Below are 11,166 nucleotides of genomic sequence, written 5' to 3'. Positions count from 1 at the left end.
CCTGCTGGAGGCTGTAGCACACAAAAAAGCATCCAAAAGGCCAGTTATCCAATGCATGGCTGCAGTTGCCTTTGCCTGAGTGTTTTCCTGAGGCCTGGTGGAAACTTAACAAGATCAAAATGATATTTGACATTCCTGTGGAGAAGGAGAAGACCTTGAGTTCTGGTAGAGACCTTTTCACTTAAAAAAAAAAAGAGCATTGCATGGCAATACATTTTCCAAATTGTGATTTAAACTAACACCCTTTGTCAGAATCAGGAGGAAACTTGCACTTGGAGTATGTTACCCCTGACTAGTGTGCAGCAGGATTTCTTGGACCTTCTCAGCAGAGAGCTGGTGCCAGGCATTGCCAGTAAGAGCCCTGGTCTGACAGGACAAACAGTGTGAACTCATCTAGCAGTTATCTCCCAAATTCCCATCTGTGCTTTGGAGACCCAAGTTTAGACAGAACTGGCACAGCTCAGAGCAGACTGAACTTCTTCGGGTTTATTTCAATCACAGATGTGCTCTGAACCTTTTCCCTGGGTCACATGTCTCTGTGGATCATGTAATCTTTTCCAACACAAAAAATCTGGTTTTGAGATGTTCGTGTTCCTCTCCATTGCTTCAGCCCTTTCCAATTTTTCTGAGCTCTGTGAAACAAATTGGCGAGAAGCTGCTGGAGCTGACAGCAAACAGGATGATTTCATTCCGTAATGAAATGCTCTGGTGAAGCTGGGAGTTCAGTGCAGAGCTGGAAGTGGGCTGGGGTTAACATTTTCTCTCCTTGGATGTGCTGAGGAGCTGAACCAGGCGTTTAGAGCCTGACAGCTCCCTTGGGGAGCCGCCACGGCTGTGGCTGTCAGCTGAGGTCACAGCACGGGGGTGCCTGTGCCACCTCCCCTGTCACAGCAGGGCTGCCAGAAACATCATCTCCCTTTGCTACCAAAGGGCTGAGCACATCAGCCCCTGTTCACTCAGAGGGAGCAGGAGAGAGGCCACGGGAGCTGCAGGGAACGGCAGCGCTCGGCAGGGAGAGGAGGAGCAGGGTGAAAGGGTGAACAGGCTGTTTCTAAGGGAACAGTTTACAGGGGGAAAAAAAAAAAAAAGGAAAAAGAAAGAAAAGGGAAAAAAAAAAGAAGAAAAGCTCATTTGGCAGAGAGAGGGAAAATGGGGAAGAGGTGCCTGACTGCTCCTGCTTCTCCTCACATGAGAAAATTGCTGTATGGCAGCGAATCAAGTATTCAAAGCTTTAGGGCCCCACCACTGATTGCAGATGACTTAACAAGCCATTTCAGTCCTGTGTGAGCAGGCTGGAAATGGCACTTGCCACTGTCATTGCAGGCATTTCATCTTCCAGAAGACTAATTAGAAAAGCTCTCACGGTACCTGTAATATAGATAAGGTACCCAAAATACCTCCAGCCCCAAAGCCCCACTGGCAGCTGGGTTGGCTGATTTGTGCTTAATCCAGCAAAGGGTCTTTATTACATTTTTTCCAGACTGTTCTTAGGGATGTGGTGCAGGAGGAAGATGCCCCTTTACATAACTAAACCAGAACTGAAACCCCTGCCATTTATGTTGGGTAACCAGGCACCTCATCTAAGCCAAAATGGTGAGGAAAAATACTTATCCAAATATTTCCAGAAAGATACATTCCCAGCCAGCCCAGGATTAATACTGTTTGTTTCTTATTTGTTGAAGAGTTAGTGCCTTGAGGCCATGCTGAAACTGGGTTCTCATTATGCCAGTTATACATATATGCATATGGATTCTTTACCAGCCAGAAGGAGCTGTCCAGTCTGCTCTGCACAGGACAAGCCAGATAATTTTATCTCCTGGTGTCAGAACATGGCTGGGCTGGGCTAGGTCTCGTAGAAAAGTATTCAGATTCCAAGAAAAACGTGAAGTTCCATAGCAGCCACAAATCCATAGATCAGCTGTGGCAATGGCCAATTCCTCTTGTGCCTTAATTCTGCTGGAAATCGCTCTGGGTTTGCAGCCATAGGGCTTCATTCTGCCACATTAATTATTGAATTCCTGTGGAGATACTCGTAAATCCTCTGTGAGAGGAGTTCTGCAGCAGAGATGATAGGTGATAGAGGGTGGTCTGTGTTTCTGGGGTACCTGTTTCGAAAAAATTGTGAAGGGCTTGGTCTGAGCTCTGCATCCAAGCTGCCTTTTGGCCAAATCCTCAGCCCTCTGATTGACAGGGTAATGGCCTGGTTTGTGCTGTGCCAAACGTTTATTTTCCTGGCAGGCCCGCAGCTTCTCCCCAGGGGAATGGCTCGTGTTGTGTGACACAGTTCTGCTCCACAGGGCTGTGGTTTCAAGCAGTACCCACAAACTCCCAGTGCCTCCAGGGAGCAGGAGAATGGCTGCAGAAAAACACCCCCCCGTGCTGTGTGGGAGATGTTCCCTGAATCAGCTTGTGCCCTCCTCTAATTAATGAAAGGCTGGACTTCTGTTGTCATCTCCTGCTGATTAATCCCCTTCCCCCACCAGCAGCAGCGAGCTTTCCTTCTCCCAATTTGGATTGTGCAGCCTGAGGCTTGTGTGCAGTGTGGGAGCTTCACCAGGACCTGCTTTCTGATGTGCATTCCCCACCCACACCCAGTGCACAGCAGGGAAACTGAGGCACTCGGCAGGAAGGCAGCAGAGTGGCACTCTTGTCTTCCTCCACTCACCACAGGGGACAATGTTGTCTTAAGCGTTCTTGTGCCAAAGGAATTTGGATTTGGAAATGCAGGGAATTGCATGAGAAGTGAATCACCACATGTAAGTAAACCCCACTGCCTGGGGATGTCATTGTGCTCTCAAGGTATTTGCCAGTCAAGCTCTTAACCCAGCCGCAGATCAGCAGCTTGTTGCCTTCCCAAGGGCCCCTTGTTCCTTCCATCCCTTTCTGCTCGGCTGGAACAGACTCATCATTCATTGTCCCTCTGATTTAAGCACCCATCTGACAGGCTGTTTCTTTCCTTCTCCCCGCTGCTGCCTTGCCCAGGGCATCCACCCCCAAAGGGCACATTTCTCTGCCTGGTGTGAAACAGAAACTTCCAGCACTGAGTATGATTTGAGGTGGGGCCAGACTGTGATCCTCTCCTTCTCCCCACTGATGGCACAAGAATCATTTCCACTAAACCAGATTAGGACTCTTTTCCACTCCTGTTTGGGTTTCCCCTCCCACAGCTGATGTTCCCTGACATTTTTGACCAGAAATGTCGTTTTGTACCACACAGCACCAGTTACAAAGGGACTGGCTTAGTCAAACTTTCTGTGGGTGAGATGTGTGGCTTTGGGGCACGGAAATGAGATGTTTGTTGAGCAGAGGGGGATGAGGAGGGGTAAGAGCATCAGTTACACGTTCCCTGCACAACACCAGCTTGTGGAAAAGCCACATGCATCTGGCTGGCTTCATGCAGCTGAGGCAGCGCGGTGGTGGAAAGGAGCTGGAGGGCCGGGAGCTCCCTGCCAGAGCTGCTGGGTTCACTCCCCTGCCCTTTGTCCCACCTGTTCAGCCTGTGGCTCTCTGAGGGAGGGACTGTCGCTGTCTCTTGTTCTGTGTTCACACAGGGCCCAGTCTGGGTCACTCCGTGGGGATTTGCTCCTATCTCAAAGGGCAGCTCTTAGCACCAAGGTTATTATTTTCTCACTTGAGTCCCACCTGCTCTGCTTCACCTCCTGCCCCAGCAAGTCCCGGTGGGACCCCAGGGCTGACACACACAGAGCAACAGCTGCTCTCCAGGTGGAGTGACAGTGACAGTGACAGTGACAGGCCATTCTGGGGACAGCAGGAACTGGAGAAGGAGTTACAGGAGTGGGTTGGGTTGTACTTTACTCACAGTAAATCCCCAACCCTGTGGTTCTGCTCCACACAATCAAATAATTTAGGGAATCATCACTAGAAAAACACATCTGAAGAGTGACATTTAAATGTCTGCCTGCCCACCAGACTCCCTCCTTTCTCCACGAGTGTTGCTGTACTGACTTGACTTTCCTGTGCTATATTTAGGTTAAACATCGATCCACCAAATGTTGCTGTTTCGTGTAAAACTAGTGTAAAGCCCTAGGAGTAGAAACGCCGTTTTAACCACAAATCTCTACTGCTCGTATGCCCACCTCATCCCCCTGCTCCCCTGCTGAGCCTTTAGCCAATTTAAAGCGAGCCAGATGAGTACAAATCACATTTAAAACCGGTTTCGTTCTGGCGTGGTTTTCAGTGAGTTTTGCCAGCAGCAAATCACACAGTTCTAGACCTTTTGAAGTACATGTTTTTCTCACTGCTGAGCACTGACACCGTTACTATAATTAGAACGATGTTGCTCTGTAGCAGCATCTAGTGCCAGAGCCAGAGCCCTGGCAGCACCTTTTCCTTCCCTGGCTGCGCTCCCCAGCCAGAGCTGCTGGTTCAGCTGGCCCGGAGCCCCGCAGGAGCGGGACGGTCAGGTGCGATGGGCTGTGCCTTGTGGCTCATCCCCGCTGTGACCCCGGAGAAAGGGGGGCGGCTGCGGGGTGTCGGTGCCCAGGACCAGCACTGCAGCGCCTGGGAGCACTCGGCCATGGACTGACGCAGCTTCTCCCGGCTCCTTCTTCTCCTGCCATCGCTGTAATGGCTCATGTCATCTGCCTCACGATGACAAACGATGCGGACCGGAGCCGCTCTGTTTCCAGGGCAACCCCGCTGGCTCCCCAGCTCCCGCTCCAGCGCTCCGGCCGTGCGCCCGCAGCTCCAGCAGCGCTTCCCGGGGGTGCCCCCGTGCCCCGTTTCGGTGCGGGGCTGAGCGGAGATGAGCAGCCGGCTGTCGGTGTCGTGCCCTGCCTCCCTGCCCCGGCCTCTCCTCCTGGAGGGGTCCGGCTGGGGACAGCCCGGAGGGTCCCGGGGGTCTCTAAGCCACGGCCCCAAGCTCTTCTCCTGTTGGTACCGCACGGCAGCGCCGCTCCCCACCCACACCACCTGCTCCTCCCCGGCGGGGTCTGCACGGTGCCTTCCCACAGGTCCTGCCAGCCCCGCGGCGTCCGCAGCTCCCACTCCTGGGGGAAAACACACGCGAACAGCGGAGGGGTGCCCCGGGTGCCCCTGGAGCGGTGCCCGTGCGTGCGCCCACGGGCGCGGGTGGCACCAGAGAGGTGCCCACGAGTGCCCCCGCTGCAGCCGCGCACCCACCCTCCCGGGAACGGGGCCGGGGGGCCGGGCAGAGCCGGGAGCCGCCCCCGCCCTCCCGGTAGCGGTGCCCGCCCCGGTCCCGCCCCGCGCTCGGCTCTCCCGGCCGCGCTCGGCGCTCCGCGCTGGCGGCTCCGCGGGAGCGGCGGGGGCCCATGGCCGGCTCGGAGCATCGCCCCCGGCCGCCGGGCAGCGCGGCGGGGCCGTGAGTGCGGCCCCGGCACCCGCAGCGGGGCCAGCGGCTCTCGGCGCGGCGCTGGGGCTATGAGCGGGGCACGATGATGATCGACACCCAGGTGAGTGCGCGGGGCGCCCGCCGGCTTTGTCCCCCCGAATTCCCCCGACCCGGTGCGCTGTTGCCGGGCTCGGCCCCCTCCAGAACCCTCGTTAGAGGGGGCGCAGGGAGGCCCACGCGTGTCCGCGGCGAGTGACTGATGCGTGCGCCGTGCCAGGGAGCCGGGGGGCTCTGGCGGGGCTTGCTGGGGGTCTGTAGCTGCAGGTCCGTCCCTTGCTGCCTGTTGGGGTCGGGGGATGCTGTACGTGCCAGCAGCCCGCGCCCCTGGTCTGCAGCGGGGGCTTTAGCGGAGGAGAAGCAGCAGCTTTGCCGAGGGACTGGGGGAAGTCTGTTTTTCAATGGTTTTTTCTTATTTTTCATATATTCTGTTTGTTTAATGGGTAAATGCGGCTGGTGGGAGAGGAGGTGGAGGATTGGGAACGACAGGGAGACAGTTTGGGACGGGGTCTGAAGGCACTGCGATGCTGCAGCAGCCGCTGTGCTGCGATGCTGCTGGCAGGCTGGCGCTGCTACGTGCTGTGCCAAGCCAGGGCCAGCTCTCCTGGCACCGCTCGGGCCAAGTGGCATCAGCACGTCCCTTGTCTCTGCCTGGTGTGTTTAAGAGGCCACAGAAGCTAAATCGAGCCGAGGTGGGCTAAAGCTCTGCGCTCCCAAACCCACTGGTGCTTTTGGGGCAGGGGAGGATGGAGCAAAGGCATGAAATTTGGGGGTGGCACCAGAACGTGACTCTCGGTTTGGTCCTGATGCTCCTCTGACTTTTTGCTTTCTATTCCTCTTCTGATGTTCCCCTCCTGATCCCAGCCCTGGGAAGGGGGGTCTGTGCTGCTGCCCTTGTGGGGGTGGTGGGAAGGTAAGTGGGCAGCAATGGCTCCTTGGAGACCAGGAATGAATAAAGGGAAGGGCTGATGCTGTGCTGGAGAAGTGGGCTGGGATCCATTTTTGGACTGGAAAATGTGCATTCCAGAGCTGCCTCCTGCACCCTGTGGGTCTGTTTGGTCTGGGCCTCCCTCACCTTGGCCCAGCCTAATAAACAAAAGCTGAATTAGCTCTCTCGGGGGCACATGCATGAGGCAGGCCCCAGTGCCAGCACCAGCACGTGCTGGATGGATGGTGGCATGTCCCTTTGGCAAAAGGCAACTAAAATACTGGAGTTTGGCTCCTGACCCTGCCACGGGACAAGAACAAGAGTTCTCTATCATTATGGAGTGGAAAGATTGATCTTGCTGGAAGATCTAGAAAACTAAAGTTGTAAGGTTGTCTAGAAACAGATGTCCAGGGCTCAGCCTCCCAGGCTGGGGGATGCACGTTGCATCCTATGGAATGTTTTGCATTAAGGTCTCAGCTTTAGTCTTCCTGTCGCTTTTTTATGCTTACCCCATTTTATATATTATTTATAGATATATTTTATGTGGGTAAACTGAGGCACACAGAGATACTTGTTCCAAGCCCAGGATCCTGCGTGGGTGGAAAGCAGAGGTTGAAAGCCCTGATTCTGCCTGCTGAAGAGGATGAGCCACTCTGCCTTTTAAGGGGTGCGATTCATTGAGGTCCTGTTGTTTGTGGCTACCAGTTAAGAGGAATTTCCAACTGCACCCGCAGCTGCACCCTGCCAGTTCTGAGGGCCGTACAGCTACGTTTTTCATGCCTTGTAAATGTTTCTCTCCCTGGTTGCTACGGGAAAGACCCACAAAAACAACTGGTAAAACTGAGTGTTACAAAGTAAATAAGCTGAGCAAACAAGGAGATTTTTTTTCATCTTTAAGTGCTGCAGGTGTGTTGTTCCAGGTGTCCTGACATGTGAAAGCAAAGGTTCATGTGCAAGGGTGAATTTTAGCCTTCAAAGAGGAAACCTGCTCTTGAGCTGGGTCAGAAGGTGGCTTCCACCCTGAACCAAGCTCCCAGAGCAGCAGGCTCATCCCCTCTCTCCCTTTCTGGCCATTTGGGCAGGAGAAGGGAGCAGATGGTGGATGAGCGGTCTTGGGGCTGGCTGGGGGCAGGACTCAGAGAGCAGGAGTGCAGGCAAGCAAGGCTGGAGCTGGATTTGGTTTTGTCTTTCCTTTCATCTGCTCCCAGCATCTGAAGTGGCTCCAGTGGCTCGGAGTTAACTCTTGGTGTTGCTCTGCAGGGGCAGGGGGGGCGAGCTGGCAACAAGTGACAGCGAGCAAGGGTCCAGCTGGCAGCAGGGGCTGGGAGGCAGCAGGTGGAGAGATGCAAAGTCCCTCCTCGGCATGGCTCAGCCACTCCATCTGGAGCTCCCACTCACGCCTGTGTCAGTGTGCCTGGGCTGATCAGACATGAGCAGAGGATGCAGCGACTGCTGCAGGCTCCAGAATAAATCTCTGGGACGTTGTAATGATGGATCTGACATCCCCGAGCTCAGTGCACTGTATTATCTTCGGGGCCAGTTTGCTCAGAGATGACTCTTCAAGGGAAGAAATGAGGGGCTTTTCAGGGCTTTGGTTATTCTGGGCATCTTTGGGGTTGTGTTTTGCATCTCCTCGCAGTGTTTTCACTCTGTCGTTCCTTAAATGGTGCCTGGCTGCTGGACCTGATCAGGGCAGTCAGGGCTGCTGATCTCAGGTGGTGATCTCCAAAGCAATCTGCACTATCCATCACCATGGATTTTGCTTCTGATACCTTTCCCATTGCTATAGCAACCCATCTGACGAGGATGCCAGCGCGCTTTCCAGGCAGTGTGTGCAGGGAAACTGCTTCACCTGCCACCAAGCTGCCACCACTTGTGGGGCAGGGCTGGTTAACGGGCAACTGCACATGGGTGCTGAGCCTGGAGGGGCAGAGGAGCTGCTATCAGCTCCCTCAGGCTGACCCTGCTCTCCCAGGTGTCCCCACCACCTGCAGTTTCCCTGGGATATCGGGGTGATTCAGTACAGGTGGGGGGAGTGCACGGTGCCTAGTGCCAGGATCTGGGATTTCTCTCCAAAGGAGATGCTCAGGATGGTGTGGAGGAACTTGTCAAGGCCCAGTGAGTGTTAGGGGCTGCTTCCCTCTTCCCCCTCCCCCTGCACATGGAGAGGCTGGAAGATGGGCCTCAGCTCCAGGGTGCTGATGGAGGAGGGTGAGTGTTTGCCTGCTTTTGCCAAGTGAGCCTGTTCCCTCCTCCGTGTCCTTCACACTCTGCAGTCACTAGAGGGGCGCCAGGACATTCTCTGTTCTGCTCTGCCTCCTCATCCTGCTGTCCTGTGCTTTCTGTGCAAACCAGAGGCCATCCAGCTGTGAGCGGCCATCAGGACAGCTGGGGGCCTGCCTTCCCTTTGCAGTGATGCTGCTGGCTCGGCGCTGCCTGGGGATATCTTGTGCCCGGTGTGGCTTTCGGGCTGTGCGAGCCCTGCGAGGGCCAGCCAGGGCTGCCCCGAGCCCAGCGGAGCCGTGCAGCAGATGGCACTGTTGTTTTCCCTATCAGTTATTGCCGTGGCTTCGCTTCCTCAGCGCTGGGAAGGGTCCGCGGTGATGGGAGCGTGGACAGGGCCGGCGTCCAGCTCCCTGGGAAAGCCCAGCACGCCAAGCTGGGCTCCGCTGTGGGGAGCAGAGCTCGGTGTTTGGGCACTGCTCACCCAGGAGAAGCCGTGCTTGTCTTCATGGTGATGAGTAACATGAGCCAGCTCCATCCTTGGACACCTCTGGTCCAGCCCCCAAATCCTCTGTGGGTCCGCTGGGAGAGGCCGTGTCAGTCACCGCGTCCCTCCTATGAAAAGAAACCGCTGATCCACCGCTTCCTTTTGCGCTTGTCCCCACTGCCACCAGCCAAGCCCTCCCCCAGCTCTCCCTCAGCGCTCCGTAAACAGCAGGGAACGCGTGACCTTTCCATCAGCCGGGGCTGGGAGCGAGAGGTGCCGGTGCCGCTTTCCAGGCTGCCGCATCCGCGCCTCCGGTGTCACGTCGGGAGCGTTTTCCACGTGCCCGGGGCGCTGTGGCTGGACTGCCACAGCCCTGGCGTTCGGGGGTGGCAGTGGCAGCTGCTGGCAGCTGTTTGGGTGCTCCCAAACAAAATCCATCCCTCTCTGCCCGGCGCCGGCTGCCGCGGGATGCGCTGGCGGAGCCTCCAGATGTTGACAGGTTTTCCTGCTGGGATCGCCCGAGTCCAACCCGCGTGACCTGCGGTGGGGTTCACCCATCTGTTTGCCTTGAGGATTTGCATTTTTAAGTGGCTGGGTTTCCTGGGGACCTTTTGGCTCCCAAGGCACCGCGGGTGCGCCCGGGGCGGGTCTGTGCGGGTGTCTCCGCGGATATTCGCTGTCTCCGCTGATATTCCGCTGCGCTGCACGCCTTGGCCGCGGGTCAAAGGCAATGTTTGTAGACATGAGCTGACGTCAGAGGCGGCTCGGTGCTGGCGTGCTGGGGGATCACAGAGTTTCCGCTCCCTCGAGGCCCTACAGTGCAGCGGGAGTTCATCCTCTGCGAGGATTTACAGCCCCCTCGGTGCTCCCGGGTTTGCTGTGGCTCCTGTCTCCTGTGCTTGGAGCTGCTGAAGCTCACATGCTCCCTGGAATAGGTGTAGCTGCGATTCAATGTGCTTCACCACCCTGCCTAGAGAGACATTTCAAAGATGGGAGAAGGGGAGAAGGAGAATGAAGGGGCTGGGGGAGAAGGAAGGGGTGCAGCAGTGCCCCGGTGGGTCAGAGGGTGGAGAAGCCCTTCCTTGGTCTGTCCTGCCCTGTGTGGCATCTGGAGAAAACCACAAGCCTGAGAGGAGGTGGCAGAGCTCTGGGATATCAAAACATGTGGGATGTCAAGGCACTTCCCTGTAGGGTCTAGAAGAGAAAGGGAGGAGGAGAGGAGTGAGGTGTGGTGGAGCCATTGCTGTGGGCTGGCCAGCACTGTCAGGAGGGATCACTGGAGAAGCATTCCTGGCATTCTGGAGGAAATGTGCGGGTTGCTGGCACGGCCAGAGGTGATGCTGTGCCCGGGATTCAGGATGTGGCCATGTGAGCCTGGTCTCATGAGGGCTGATAACACCCTGCAAGCCGAGTCTGGCTCAAGGGTTTCTCGGGACATCTGCTGTCTGTTTTTATCTTCCCTTTCCCATGGAGTCCCACTCTGTTTCCCACTCCCTGCCTGGGCTGGTGGCAGGAATCAAACCCTGCAAAGCCCTGAAGGAGCCCGGCCGGCTCCGTGCAAGCCCTCAGCACGGAATGGGGAGGTCGAGGTCATCCCTCAGTGCAGCCAGGAGGTCCCTTTGAAATCTTCAGCAGCCGCCCTGCCCCGCTCCTTCGGCCTTGCTGGCTCCATCCCACAGCGGATTTCCCACCGAGTGTTTCCTGCCTGTCCCTCTCGGCCGTGTCCCACACAAACACAGCTCTTCACCTCCCCGGGGAGGTGACATCCCCGGCGTGAAAAACAACAAAGGGCAGCCAGGGTGGTGTGGCAAAGTCCAGGGCAGGCAGGAACACCCTGCTCATGGGGACTGAATTACAGGGAACAGGAGCACAGCCATGCTCCTGAATTACAGGGAACAGGAGCACCGCCAGCCCTTGGCTGCTCTCAGCCCCTCTCCAAGGAGGTTGGGCAGCCCCGGGTGCAGAGCCAGTGGTGGAATCTACTGGGAGGGGATGGAGGAGGCTTCCCACGGTGGTGATGGTGGTGGAGGTGTGCAAAAGCATTGGCTGTGCAGGCCCAGAAAGGCGCTGCTGCCCCAGCTGTGGGGTATCTGTAGGTGCACGCTGGGAGGGGGCAGCTGGTCCAGGGCAGAAGCAGCTGGGGGATGGGGCTGAGCC

General features: G+C 56.5%; 1 protein-coding gene across 1 annotated transcript in view; it reads left to right on the top strand.

Moving 5' to 3' along the window:
* Positions 1 to 5,299: 5,299 nt before the first annotated feature.
* RALGDS (ral guanine nucleotide dissociation stimulator) overlaps positions 5,300 to 11,166 on the top strand; it is a 55,984-nt gene continuing 50,117 nt past the window's right edge. Inside the window, exon 1 of the mRNA XM_069031495.1 lies at positions 5,300 to 5,435. Coding sequence (XP_068887596.1) covers positions 5,418 to 5,435 — 18 coding nt within the window. The 5' untranslated portion in view covers positions 5,300 to 5,417. The remainder of the gene's footprint in view (positions 5,436 to 11,166) is intronic.

This window comes from Aphelocoma coerulescens, chromosome 17, assembly GCF_041296385.1.
Source record: "Aphelocoma coerulescens isolate FSJ_1873_10779 chromosome 17, UR_Acoe_1.0, whole genome shotgun sequence".
NCBI lineage: Eukaryota > Metazoa > Chordata > Aves > Passeriformes > Corvidae > Aphelocoma > Aphelocoma coerulescens.
This window is presented reverse-complemented; position numbering and strand designations above follow the sequence as displayed.